The 15,104-nt window shown below is 35.0% G+C and overlaps 1 protein-coding gene across 1 annotated transcript; it reads left to right on the top strand.

The window, feature by feature from the left end:
• The first annotated feature begins 372 nt into the window (after nucleotides 1–372).
• On the top strand, nucleotides 373–10,503 carry LOC123224981 (putative calcium-transporting ATPase 11, plasma membrane-type). The gene is made up of 7 exons (XM_044648794.1): nucleotides 373–594; nucleotides 3,234–3,288; nucleotides 3,995–5,934; nucleotides 6,027–6,185; nucleotides 9,326–9,497; nucleotides 9,582–9,880; nucleotides 10,072–10,503. The coding sequence occupies exons 1-7, from the start codon at nucleotides 418–420 to the stop codon at nucleotides 10,378–10,380; spliced, it is 3,111 nt and encodes a 1,036-aa protein (XP_044504729.1). The 5' UTR covers nucleotides 373–417; the 3' UTR covers nucleotides 10,381–10,503.
• The last annotated feature ends 4,601 nt before the right edge of the window (nucleotides 10,504–15,104 follow it).

The raw sequence follows: 15,104 nt of genomic DNA, 5'->3' as shown, positions 1-15,104 counted from the left end.
AAGCAATTTTCTTAGCCCCCCTTAGTTTTAGGTATTTAATTTAATTTCCCTTTTTAAAATATATGAAATGACAATGATAATTTTGCTAAATAAGATAAAAAATATTCATTTACTGTTAATAAATTTTTCAAAAATAATATTGATACCTTATAAAATATTTTTATTATAAAATTTTAAAAAATAACATAAATATTTTTAAATTATTAATTTTAATAATTAATTTGAACACACGAATAAAAAATATATATATTTTTTAACTTAATCTGTAAAAATATGCTATTTTATCATACCATTGTTAAGAAATAGTCATCTGGCCCAAAGAAAAACAAAAAGGGCTTTAAACGGAAAGAAATTGAGCGGAAGAATTATAAAGAGGCTCAGGAAGGACCATAATGTTTGAAATAGGTTAAAAAAAAAATGGACAGTCTTTTCAGTTTGAAAGACTTTGATTTGGAGCAAAAGAATCCGTCGGAGGAAGCCTTGAGACGCTGGAGGTCTGCCCTATTTTTCGTTAGGAACCGCTGTCGAAGGTTCCGTAACGTCGCGGATCTCGCCAAACGTGCTGAGGCCGAGAAGAAAAAACGCAATATACAGGTTCTCTTTTACACTATTTTATTTCTTTTATTTTCCGTTCTTTAACACAACAAAGTATACCGTTTAAATTTATTTATTTTTCTTCCTTTCAATTCTCGGCAACCAAACGGTAAAATGCAGAAACTGTAAAAACAAGCCTAATTTCTTCTCTCTCTTCTGGTTACATTATTTACTTAAAAATAGTTTTTGTTACACATGTTTTCTTTGATGTTTGATATTGTCATATGAAAGGTATTAGAAATCAAAATAATTTTTTGTCTGAGAACTATTTTCTATCATTGGTTTTCTCGGTAAAAAAACAGAGTTTGTTTGTTGGTTGGTCCATGAATATGCTGTTTTCAGTTGGCCGTTCGAATTCTTGAACATTTTTCTACTTAATTCCCGTTATAGAGCACAGGTAATCTTCAGTAAGGTAGACATGGCAATTTGTGTTCTCTAGTTCAGACTGTTCTCATTTTAAATATATATATATATATTTCCTCTTTTAAAACAATTTTTTTAAGTAATTCTTTTCAAAATTTATTCATGAAAATATTTATAAAAAATCAAATGATGAATATGTATGATGTTGGAATATAAGGGTAAAACAGGCTTTTTTTGAACAATAATTTCACATTATTTTTACTTATATAATCTTTATAATAAAACCTCCATTAACATATTTAATTTCTGCTAAATAAGACCATTTGGGGTGGCTTTAAAATTTAAAAATTCCAGAAATTTGTTTTAAGCTTTATTAGATCCGTGATGAATATTATTCCTTTTTTCGATACCATCTATGATTAGTAACATGGCATGTGGAGCTGTTTTTTATCTATCATGCAGCCGCCTTGGTTAATCCTCAAAACATTGTTAATATCTTTGATGGGCAAAGAAAGTAGCAACTTATTAGGCTTCCATTTCAGTTTCTTAGGTTTCATCAACTGCCGTGTTCCTGTGGGCTTCAGTTTGAAAAAGAGGAAAAAGTAGTATATCTTGTACGGCACGCCTAAATTATTAAATTCAACTTGGTGACTTCATCTCCCAATAAAAACAACCCAGCAAACTTCTTTGAAATTTCCGCAGCTACAGCTAAGTCTTTATAGCGATCCAATCAATAATAGCAACCCAGGAAACTTCTTCGAAATTTCCGAAGCAACAGCTAAGTCTTTGATAGTGATGGCTGGCCCATTGCTATTGGCCCACTTTCCTCGCGTATATTCTGTCCTGTCTACGCGTGTATCGCATTTCACATCTTTTATTCGGCCAAAAAACTTGTTGCCACCAACATTTGATGTAAAACTATGCCTACCCAATAATATTTAAAAACTCAAAATTTTACCCATAAATTAATTCTGTTAACGGTTTCAGTCAGTGAGAAGGGCATTTAAATAAAATCAAATACATGATGCTTTTATCACAAACATTATTAAGATAGACTAAAAACAAACACCCAAACAGATTTGTACTACTTACTGTCTAACTTAATCACATCACGCTAAAAGAGTTATCTTCATTTACAACAATCTACTAAAGCCAACACATTGTTTTCTTTTCTCTGTCTTTTCTTTTCTTTGTTAATATCTGAATCTAAATAGTTTCGCTAAAGAACGAATTGATAAAGGAAAGAAAGAGATGTTGAAGAGTTCTCAAAAAGCCATCATGCAGAGTAGTAAATGGGTTTTGGGTCTTGATCGTATTCACCTTTTGTTAATAATCCCTTCTTTATCTATTCTTATCTTTTTTTGTCTTTCTTCTATACCTTTGAGCTTATTATGCAGACGAGATCTGGGAAGATAAGTCATTTTCCTAGATGAAGGCAAGATCGTCTTCCTAAACAAAAACCGTCGGAAGAAAAGAGATTGTCAGGGAGAGAGTTTAAGATTTATTAATCAAATTAATTGTTTGATGAAATGGGCTTGGTAAGAGTGGTAAAATTATGGTTGTGTTGAAGTGGTAAAACTCAGATATCATTGCAGTGTTTGATGAATGATGAAGGGAGATAGGGATTGTGCCATTCTCAGGAAAATAAAAATAAGGGTAATTTAGTAATTTAAAATTAAATTAACGGAAGTTATTAAAAAATTCGAATAATAGTGCCACCTTTTTTCTTTTTTCCAATAATAGTATCTCATTCTTTATTTTAACATGATATTTTCTAACTTTTCCTTCAAATTCAAACTTAATTTTAACAATTACGAAGTATATAAATATTATAAAATTGATATCATTTGCCCCTTATGAATTGGACGAGCTCGTAAAGATTGAGGTTAAATCAAGACCTGCTATTAAAGCTCGTTATTAGTTTTTCAATTACACGATATATACATTTAATTTACAATGAACAGCTTGGACGCATAACTTGGTGAAAACAACCCTTGATCAGTTTGAAGATCAACAATAGGCCTGAGCTTAACTGTAATTAAAAATGCAACGTATTATTGTCCAATGAAATTTAGGTGCATTTAAGTAACTTGGATGGTATCGACATCCAGTCTGGAGGTTATGAAATAAGAATGGCACTCGATTTGCAGGTTTTTCTAATGAGCGGCCTTTAAGTGGCAAGCTTTTCTAACATACAGCTGTTAATAGGCGAATTTAATAGCTTATTTCTTTGATCTCACCATCTTCTTGTTGTACTTTCGATTCCTCTTATCTAGGAAAAGCTACGAGTAGCACTTTATGTTCAAAAAGCAGCTCTACAGTTCATTGATGGTATGATATTTAATTTTGCATAGTTTCACAAAAAAAGGTTGGTCTTTATCATTGTTTTTAAATTTGAATCGGATCAATCGGTTTAACTTATTGAATTAAAAATCGACTCCAAATCTGATTTAATTAATATTTAAAAATAATTTGTTCATCAATTCTATCAAATTTAATTAAAATTGGTGAATTGAATGAGGTGGTTAAAATTGAATTTGACCAAAATTTAGAGAATTTTTTGAAAATTTAATTATTTTTAAATAATTTGATTATTTTTTATTAAATTGAATGAATTTTTAAAGATTTGCAAGAAAAAATAATTTCAAAAATGAAAAAAAAAAGTATCTTATATTTATTGAAATGTCTTTTATAAGTAATAATTTATAGAATTACGTTTTTTTTTTGTATCATGAGATTAAAATTTTTTTTATTTAATTGTTCTATTAAAATTAAATGAATAGTGATTCTTTCTTAAAAATGATATGTTTTAATTCTATTGGTATAGATATTTTGATTGATTTTATTTTTTTTGTAAATTTTTAAGTAAAATTTATTTATTATAATTTGATTATAAGTTCAACCGATTAGTTCTTGAGCGAACCGGTTGAACCATGAATAAGCGAAATAATTGATTCGATTATTGATTTGGTTTAAAAAACGTTAGTCTTTATGCCGGTGGGTCCCATTTTCTTAGTTCAATTTTTCATTTGTGCAGCTGGTGTACGAGTTGAATACAAGCTTTCAGATGAAGCTATAGAAGCAGGTTTTACTATAGACCCAGATGAACTGGCATCTATTGTTCGTGGTCATGATATTAAAGGCTTGAAACACTATAATGGGGTTGAAGGGATTGCACGGAAAGTTTTAGTCTCACTAAATGAAGGTGTTCATGAAAGTGATATACCTATCAGGCAAAAGATCTTCGGCATCAACCTTTACACAGAAAAACCTCCTAGAACATTTTTAATGTTTGTGTGGGAAGCACTTCAAGACCTAACATTAATTATACTAATGGTTTGTGCTGCGGTATCTATAGGTGTAGGACTTGCCACAGAGGGGTGGCCAAAGGGTTTATATGATGGATTGGGGATCATACTTAGTATATTTTTGGTAAGTCTGGTTACTGCTATCAGTGACTACAAGCAGTCCTTGCAATTTAGAGATTTAGAAAGAGAGAAGAAAAAGATTATGATTCATGTCACTAGGGATGGACATAGACAAAAAATATCCATTTATGATTTGGTTGTTGGCGATGTTGTTCATCTATCTGTTGGTGACAAAGTTCCAGCCGATGGCATTCTTATATCAGGACACGCTTTGGTGATTGATGAGTCAAGCTTGTCAGGGGAAAGTGAGCCTGTGAATATAAATGAAGAAAGACCTTTCCTTCTTACAGGAACGAAGGTACAAGATGGTTCAGGAAAGATGCTGGTGACAACAGTTGGTATGAGGACTGAATGGGGAAAGTTGGTGGAAACTCTGAATGAGGGTGGAGAAGATGAAACCCCATTACAGGTAAAGCTAAATGGCGTTGCTACAATTATTGGTAAAATTGGTTTAACTTTTGCTGTGATTACATTTTTGGTATTGACAGGAAGGTTTCTGTTAGAGAAAGCAATTAAAGATAAAATTACAGATTGGTCTTCAACTGATGCATTAACACTTATAAACTACTTTGCCATAGCAGTAACTATAATTGTTGTTGCTGTCCCTGAAGGATTGCCATTGGCAGTTACATTGAGCCTTGCCTTTGCAATGAAGAAATTAATGAATGATCATGCACTTGTAAGGCATCTCTCTGCATGTGAGACAATGGGTTCTGCTAACTGCATTTGCACTGATAAAACAGGTACATTAACCACAAACCATATGATGGTAGATAAGATATGGATATGCAATGAAATTATGAAGATTGAAAATAACAATAATGAAAACATCTTGCAATCAGAACTATCCAGAGGAGTATTAAACATCCTCTTGCAGGCTATATTTCAAAATACTAATTCTGAAGTGGTGAAGGATAAAGAGGGGAAAACTTCCATTTTAGGAACACCAACAGAATCAGCACTATTAGAATTCGGCTTGATTTTGGGTGGCGACTTTGATGTCCAACGCAGAGAATATAAGATAATTAAGGTAGAGCCTTTTAATTCAGTTAAAAAAAAGATGTCTACTCTTGTGGCTATTCCAGGAGGTGGAATGAGAGCATTTTGTAAGGGTGCATCAGAAATAGTATTGGGAATGTGTGACAAAGTGATTGATGAAAGTGGAAAACCTGTTCCTCTATCTGTAGAACAAGCAAGGTACATTGTTGATGTAATAAACGACCTTGCCTCTGAAGCTCTGAGAACTCTCTGCCTAGTTTTCAAAGATCTAAATGAATCTTCTGATGAAAATGGCATCCCTGAAAGCGGCTATACATTAATAACAGTTGTTGGAATTAAGGATCCAGTGCGCCCTGGAGTCAAGGAAGCAGTCCAAACTTGTTTAGCTGCTGGAATTACTGTACGTATGGTTACTGGAGATAATATAAATACAGCTAAAGCAATAGCAAAAGAATGTGGTATACTTACATCAGATGGTGAGGCTATAGAAGGACAAAAATTTCGTAATATGTCCCCTGAAGAGATGAAGTGCATCATACCAAAGCTTCAGGTTCTTTTCTCAATGTTAGGTATAGTAAAGTTTGACCTCAAATTACATGCATAAGAAGATGCTAACTCTATGAACTGTTATTCTAAAAACAGGTAATGGCTCGGTCTTTGCCTTTGGACAAGCATGCCTTGGTAACTCAATTAAGGAGTACATTCGGAGACATTGTTGCAGTGACTGGTGATGGGACTAATGATGCTCCTGCCTTGCGTGGAGCAGATATTGGACTTGCTATGGGCATAGCAGGAACAGAGGTTAGTTTTCCTGTACTTCTATGATATTGGACTTAAGTTGCTTAATTGACCAGAACATGTGTGAGTTCTTTTCCCTTGTGCATAGCATCTTCATGAATCTCTTTCTAACTATCATTGATGGAAGTATAAACTGTTTTTTAGTATGCAGTATCTAAATGTTTTTGGCTTTTGGCCAAACAACTTCAAGGTTTTTGTTTCATGGGTTAACCAGAGACAGTTTGAAGAATTCCTGTATACTGAAATTTCAAGTTTCTTATTTAATTTATTTAACTGTTTTTTTGGTCTCTATTCCTTATTGAATTTCTTGGATAATTTTGAGGCCGAAATGAACTAAAATGCTTCTCCCCGACCTTACTGTACTTAACTCTTTTCTTAAAAAGATTTTATGGTCATCAATTAGTGTAAGCATCCTTTTGGAGTCACATGCATTTTATAAGTTTATTTTGTTTCCACCCAAATTTTAATGTCAATTGTATGGTATGATTCACAAGAATGAGAAATATCTTATTCGCCAATAGGATAGTTGGTTTTTTTTTTTTTTGGGTAAATTATTTCTTTTTAATAGAAATAACTAGAAGAATTACAGGTAGTATTTGATAATCACTGTCATTAAACTCTTTCAAGTATTATGTCAATTACAATCTGTATTTGGTTTTCAAGTGTATGCTAGGAACTTGCTTCCTGTGGTTTTGGCAAATGTCTATCGGAAGTATTTTAATTGATTATTTTCTTCATATTACAGTCATCTTATTGTCTTCAAGTCTCATATCATTCATGAACTTCTTGTTTTTTTGTTAAGATCACAAGTGTAAAATATGAGACTTAAATCCTATATTGGAAAATATGAGCTTCTAATATAAGGTTTATATGGTTTTGAATTCCCTAATCTTAATAGCTAGCTTTTAATGTGTGATTCTCTCAAGGTTTATGTCATTTGATATGAACCATCACTGTGTCTTCCAATTGTAATTGTGCAACATAGGTGGTCACATCAATATTGCAATGTTAGCTAGAGGCTAATGCACAACCAACCTGCGTTAGTACTAAACTGCAAAGTATGATGGTATATTAGGATCCCAAATGTAATATATGAGACTTACACTAAAAAGTACAAATTTCTAATGTGAAGTTTATATGACCTTGGACTCTCCAATTGCTTATAATGTGAAGTTTATATGACCTTAAACTCTTCAATCTTAATATCTAATTTTTGAGGTGTGACTCTTCCAAGATTCATATAATTTGATATAAAACCTAGTATAAATTCAAATGCAAACTTAAGTGTAAATTCAAATAATGCAAACTAAAATGTAAACTAAAATGGGAGGAACAATTTGAAATCTAATTTCTACTTGAGAAAGGCGAAAGCCCCACTTTTCAATTTATACAAGTTTCCACAAAAGCTCATTTATTAATTGACCTTTCATTTTCACTTCCTAGCTTTGTGTTTTTCTTGTCTCCTTATTTTCTTTTCTTGGTATAACTTGTTTAATCAGAGTTCTATCATTTTCTCCCCCAATCAGTCTCACCTTGTCCTCAAGGTGAAATTCAACATTTGCTTCTAAAGATCAAATCTTCTTGAGTCTATCTCTGATGTAATGCAAAACTTTCAAAACAAGAGGTATGCAAGTGTAAAAGGTATAGATATTTAACAAATAAATGATCTCAAAACATCTCAGTTGGTCCCAATAGATTTCAAATGGGTAGGTAATTTGGTTAGATGGGTGTAAGAAATTTGGATTGGTTGAGTGGACAATTAAGCCATTTGAGGACAAACTTGATTGAAATGGTAGAATGAAGTTAAGGGTTTTTTGGGTAATGCATAGTCAATCGACTATTTTGGTAAAGAAGGAAATATGTTGTATAAAGGGGAATTCGAGTAGGGGTGGTTTGAGGTGATGGGCTGGGTCAATTGGGATGGATTTGAGGTTTTGCTTATAGATTTGGTTTGGGTTGATTGGTGTGTGAGTTAGCTTGAGTGGGTTTTATAAGATTGAATTTGGGTTAGTTTGGTTTACGTTGGGGTGTTTAAAAATAAAATTGGGTATAAAACCCTGAATTTGGGCTAAGTGATTGGGTTGAGATTAATTTGAGTGAAATAGGTTGAATGAAAGAGTTTGAGTTGATGTGTAACATATAGATGGTTTGAGATTTGGGTCTGGGTCAAATACTTTGGTTTGACTAGTGGGGTGGTTGATAGAATATAAAAAGCGGGTTGGGTTTTCAATATGTTTTGGGTTGATGCGGGTTGAGTTTAAATTTTAGGTATTGAGATTGGGTCTTATTTGAAGTAGCTTCAGGTTTGTTTTATATAAATTGGTTTCTAGTCTAGGTTGGGTGTTTTGGGTGAAAATTGGGTAGGTCTGGTTTTATTTACTTCTTTCTTTTTTCTTGTGCAAACCTTCATCCTCTTCACTTTTGAAACCTTTAGTCTCTGCCTTCTTCATAGACAATATCCAACCATTCAAATGAATAGATTCAAACTATTGAATCTCACCTAATGCTCCCAACTTTCTACTAGAAGTTTTCGGTGTCTCCTTTTGGTTGCCTAAATAAGATGTTTTCTCACTAAAAATTCTCAACTCATATGAATCAATTCTTTACTCTCTAGTTTTTTGTCATATAAGATTAGCAATGACATCTTCATTTGAATCATTTTCCTTTAGCATAAGAAGTAAGAGCCACCCATGACTTGCATTCACAATTGTGATTAAGTTCTTCTACACTTTCACATTGGAGACAAATTTCGTTCATACACATTGCTCAGATCTCCAATTGCGTCAATCGTTGAATGAATTTTTAACTTCCGTTTTCGTCTTGTATCACATCAACTCTTCTCATTCTTAAAATCGTAGCGCTTTAATACCACGTTGATAGAAATATGACATAAACTAAGTTGCAAACTTAAATGTAAATTCAAATAATGCAAACTGAAATGTAAATTCAAACAAGAAGAACAATTTGAAATTTGATTTCTGGTTGAGAAAAGTCAAAGTCCCACTTCTCAATTTATACAATTTTCCAGAAAAGCTTATTTATTTATTGAGTCTTTGTTTTCTTCTTTTGTCTCTTTGTTTTCTTTTCCTGACATAACTTGTTTAGTCAGAGTTCTATCACTTCTTTATGGATGTTATTGACAGGTAGCAAAGGAAAATGCTGATGTCATCATTTTAGATGATAATTTTTCAACTATTATAAATGCGGCCAAATGGGGACGAGCAGTATACATAAACATTCAAAAGTTTGTGCAGTTCCAACTAACAGTTAACATTGTTGCGCTTTTCATCAATTTCTTTTCGGCATGCATTTCAGGTTCGTTAACTAACTTTTATTTGTTTATACAGCACCATTAAAAGTATTATGCCATCTCAACTTTATCTTCCACTTGACTTTCAGGATCTGCTCCTCTGACGGCTGTCCAACTGCTCTGGGTCAACATGATTATGGATACTCTTGGTGCTTTGGCTTTGGCCACGGAACCTCCAAACGATGGACTTATGAAAAGGCCTCCTATAGGGAGGGGTGAAAGTTTCATCACCAATATTATGTGGAGGAATATTATTGGTCAGAGTATTTATCAACTAGTCGTCATTCTGACTCTCTATTTTGAGGGGACAAAGCTACTGGATCTTACTGGTACTGATGCTACCAATGTACTCGATACTGTGATATTCAACTCTTTCGTGTTCTGTCAGGTACAAGTATTTAACTAGTTTACTGTCCTAATTATTTTCCCCTTCTTTTATTCTTGTACTTGCCTTGTATTGACTAATTTGAAAGTTTCCTAGAACTTGAGTATAGTACAATATGTTGCTTCACGCACCAATGTGTACAATATATGATGGTTCCATTTTCATTACTGAGTTTAGTGTGTGTGTGTATTCAGGTGTTTAACGAAATAAACAGTCGTGAGATGGAGAAGATTAATGTGTTTCGGGGCATTTTCAGTAGCTGGATGTTCATCGGCATTATTATTGTGACAGTGGTATTTCAAGTGATCATAGTTGAATTCCTGGGAACCTTTGCCAGCACTGTACCACTAAATTGGCAACTGTGGGTACTCTGCATTGTAATTGGAGCGATGAGCATGCCCCTTGCAGTTATTATAAAGTTTATCCCTGTTAAAAACAGTGCACTTAAACGTCAACACCATGATGGTTATGATCTACTCCCTGCTGGCTCGGATTTAGCTTAGACCAAACAAGATGGTGGAAAGTAGTCGCTGTTTAGTGAATGAATGTATCAATATATCAATGTAACAGTGAACCCTTTTTGATAGTAAAACGTCACTAATAAAGGCAATAAAGTGTTTTTACAACTCAAGGCTATTTCATAGTATTCATAACTGTTATGTTTTTGCTGGGCGGAACGCGTAACAAGTATTGAAGAGCCTGGGTTCAGAATATTCTGCTCACACAAAGCTCTCAATTCTCTGCTTCCCTTGATTTTACCTCTTCTACCTATCTTGACAATAGATGAAAAGAGAAATAAATAGACAAATGTTTACTCGAGGGTAAACAAACCTCCCAAAGCCAAAGTTTAATTTCATAAATTTCATATCCCAATTACATTGACACAATACAAATAAATAACCTACTAGTTAACTAATTCCCTTAAGATTCTCCACACGTTTTTATTATTAAACTCCCACTAACTCCTGCTTCTAAACACTCCCACTAACTCCTGCTAAGCACAACCTGTCCAACTAACTCCTACTTCTAAGCACAACCTGTTATCATGACTTCATCTCCATCCACGTGGGTTACAACAGATAAATGAAACGGTTTAATAACTAAGGAAATAATAAAGAAAATGATAAATACATATCATTCCTTCCCCCTAAATTTCACCCTTGTCCTCAAGGGTGGCTGTTGGGTATCGACTTTTAAGATCCTCTAAGTCTTCCCATGTGGCATCAGCTGGAGATAATCCCTTCCAGTGTACCAGAACCTCTTTTCTTTGTCGTCTCAGTCGGTGATCGAGCACTGCTTGTGGTATTGATGCGAGCACATCCTCTTCTTCTAAAATTACTGGTAGTATGTCCTGAACATCAACTTTCTTTCCTACCATTTTCTTGAGGCATGACACATGAAAAACAGGATGAATTCTCGATTCCGTGGGAAGTTTAAGCTTGTAAGTAACATTACCAATCCTCTGCACTATTTCGAATGGACCGTAAAATCGTGGAGCTAACTTGAGATTTCTTCGAAGTGATACTGAAATTTGTCGATATGGCTGGAGGCGCACATAAACATAATCTCCCACCTCAAAAATTCTTTCAGTTCGGTGGGCATCATGGTATTTTTTCATCCTTACTTGGGCAGCTTGCAAATTTTCAGTTAATTTCTTCAAAATGTGATCCCGACTTTTCAATTCTTGCTCTACAGATTCAACTTGGGCAGTTCCTGGCACATATGATAAGAGAGTTGGTGGAGCATGACCATAGACAGCTTCGAACGGCGACATTTTAATGGCACTATGAACACTAGTATTATAACAATAGGCTGCCCAAGAAATCCAGCGAGCCCACTCCTTTGGCTTGTCACCGGTGAAACAACGAAGATACATTTCGATAGTTCGGTTCACCACCTCTGATTGCCCATCCGTTTGGGGGTGATAAGCAGATGAGAAATTGAATTTGGCTCCTTGTAGACTAAATAATTCTTTCCAAAAAGAACTAGTAAAAACTGGATCTCGATCACAAACAATGGATTTAGGCATTCCATATAATTTGAATATATTATCAAAGAATATTTGTGCCACCGAGGTTGCCGTATATGGATGTGAGATAGGAATGAAATGGGCAAATTTAGATAAACGATCCACCACCACAAAAATTACAGTCTTACCTTTAGAGTTGGGCAATCCATTAATGAAGTCCATGGAGATATCCGTCCAAGTTTGAGATGGAATTGGAAGTGGTTGCAGCAGTCCTGATGGCGAAGTGTTCTCCCATTTTTGTCGCTGACAAGTCTCACATTGACGAATTTGTGCCTTAACATCTGCACTCATTTTGCTCCAATAAAAAACTAACTTGATTCGATGAAGAGTTTTATGATAGCCTTCATGTGTGCTAGAGTGAAACTCTTCCAGAATAGTAGGGATCAAAGGAGAGTCTTTTAATAAGAAAATTCTATTCTTGAAAAAGATCACACCTTCCTTATAATTCCAAGGTCCCACAACTTCACCATGTTGAATATTTTGCACTATCTTTTGTAACTTACTGTTGGCAGCAACTTCTTCTTGGATGGTAACTAACCATCGTGGAAGTGGTGTTGATAAGGCTAATAGCTCTCCTGGTTCTTCTCTTCTAGACAAAGCATCTGCTACCACATTTTCTTTCCCAGTTTTGTATTCAATCACAAAGTCATAACCCATTAGCTGAACTAGCCATTTTTGTTGAGCTGAAGTGGTAATTTTTTGCTCCTATAAATACTTTAGGCTTCGTTGATCTGACTTGACAACAAATTTTTGGCCCAGCAAATAATGTCTCCAACGTTGCACTGCAAGTACCAAAGCCAACATTTATTTTTCATAAGTTGATAAAAATAAATTTTTTCCCTGTAATGCTTGACTAAAGAAAGCAATTGGCCTTTTCCCTTGCATTAACACTGCTCCAATCCCTGACCCTGAAACATCACATTCCACTATAAATTGCCTTGAAAAATCTGGTAAGGCTAAAACTGGTGCTTGAGTCATGGCCTTCTTGAGTTCCTCAAATGCCTCCTCTGCTTTGGGTTCCCACCTAAAGTTTCCCTTTTTTAACATACTCGTTAGCGGTGCTGCAATCTTCCCATAATGTTGTATGAACTTGCAATAATAACCGGTCAATCCTAAAAAACCTCTTAAAGCCTTGATTGTCTTGGGTTTTGGCCACTTGAGCATTGTTGATATTTTTTCAGAGTCCACTGCTACACCTTTGCTGCTGATGACATGCCCCAAATACTTAACTTCCTCCTGGCAAAAACTGCACTTTTCTTTTTTGACATATAATTTGTGTGTTCTTAGAATAGAAAACACAATATCAATATGTTTCAAATGTTCTTCTAGATTTTTACTATACACTAGAATATCATCGAAGAACACCAAAATGAACTTACGTAGGTAATTTCGAAAAATTGAATTCATTAAGGATTGAAAAGTGGAAGGAGCATTTGTCAAACCAAAAGGCATTACCAGAAATTCATAGTGTCCTTGGTGAGTGCGAAAGGCTGTTTTCTCAATATCATCAGGATTCATTCGAATCTGGTGATATCCGGACCTCAAATCAAGCTTGGTGAAGAGGGTTGCACCATGTAGTTCATCCAATAACTCATCGATCATGGGTATTGGGAATTTGTCTTTCACGGTTAACTGGTTCAGAGCCCTATAATCAACACACATGCGCCATGATTGATCATGCTTTTTAACTAGCAGAACTGGTGATGAATAAGGGTTGTGGCTTGGTCGAATGACGCCTGATTTTAGAAGCTCAGCAACCATTTTTTCAATCTCTGTTTTTTGATAGTGTGGATAACAGTAGGGTCGGGTTGAAACTGGTTTGCTGCCTTCTGTAAGTGGAATGCGGTGATCATGAGATCGTTGAGGAGGTAAACCTTAGGGTGCCTGAAAAATGTCTGTGTAAGCCTGCACCAACTGATTAAATTTTTGTATATCATCTTCAGGAATTTCCGAAGACATTGTGCCCTGTTGGTTACACATGTCCAGAGAATAAATCTGCATCAAATGACCCACTTTGCTTTTTTTTAGCTCCCTGTTAAATTGCACCTCATTAATAATCTTGTGTTCAGGTGCTTTCAAACCTTGCAGATCCACCTTCTTGTTATCTACTGTGAATGTCATGCTTAGCTTTGAAAAGTCCCATAAAATTGGGCCCAATGTGCTCAACCATTGAGCTCTTAAAACTGTATCATATCCTTCTAGTGGCAACAGGTAGAAATCAACTTTGATAGGAACTTTTTGGATCACCATATATACTCATTTGCAAAGACCCCCACTTGTTAACTTATCCCCATTTGCTACAGCAACTTCAAACCTTCCTATACCATTAGGAGCTATTTCCATTTTCTTGGCAATTTCATTATTTAAAAAATTGTGAGTGCTACCCGAGTCTATCAAGACCAAGGATGTTACCCGTTTTTCACCCATCAAGCTTTGTACTTGCATGGTTTGTGGGCTTCGTGCTCCCGAGATTGCATGAATGAATATTTCAGGTACTTCAACCTCCGTTGCCATCACTTCTTCATTACAATCTTGCTCGTCTTCATCATCTGAGCAATTTGCTTCAAGGAAGAATAACTTCTTACACTTGTGTCCTGGTCCAAATTTTTCATTACAATTGAAGCATAGACCTTTAGCTCTTCGTTCGCTAAATTCAGTTGGAGATAACCGCTTGATAGGTCTTTCAGGATTGCTAGCCATTGTAGTTAAGGTCTTTTTTGGTTCTGCACTTGTTGCGGCTGTTTTCTTGGAACGAGCAGCTTCATACAAACGGGCAAGACCTATAGCGGCTGATAATGTTCGGGGTTTTGCGGCTTACACGTCCACTTTGATCCCTTCCTTGAGTCCGCTAACGAAACAACCAACTTGTTGCTCTGGAGACAAGCGCCCCGCATGAATTAACAATCTTTCAAATTGCGTTTGATACTCCCGAATCGAACCAGTTTGCTGTAGCTTAGTTAAATCACCAAAAAAATCTTGGTATTGAGTTGGCCCATACCTTGCATGAAGTTGATCTTTAAAGGCTTGCCAAGTGATCAGACCTTCATCAACCTTCATCAATTGGTACCATAATTGGGCATCATCTTCTAGATTGAAGGACGCAAGGGGCACCTTTTCTTCTTCTAGCGTTAGATGAAATTCAAAGAATCGGTCAGCTCTACAAATCCAACTAGTAGGGTCTTCCTTGCCGTTAAATTT

Source organism: Mangifera indica, chromosome 9 (assembly GCF_011075055.1).
Source record: "Mangifera indica cultivar Alphonso chromosome 9, CATAS_Mindica_2.1, whole genome shotgun sequence".
Taxonomy (NCBI): Eukaryota; Viridiplantae; Streptophyta; class Magnoliopsida; order Sapindales; family Anacardiaceae; genus Mangifera; species Mangifera indica.
This window is presented reverse-complemented; position numbering and strand designations above follow the sequence as displayed.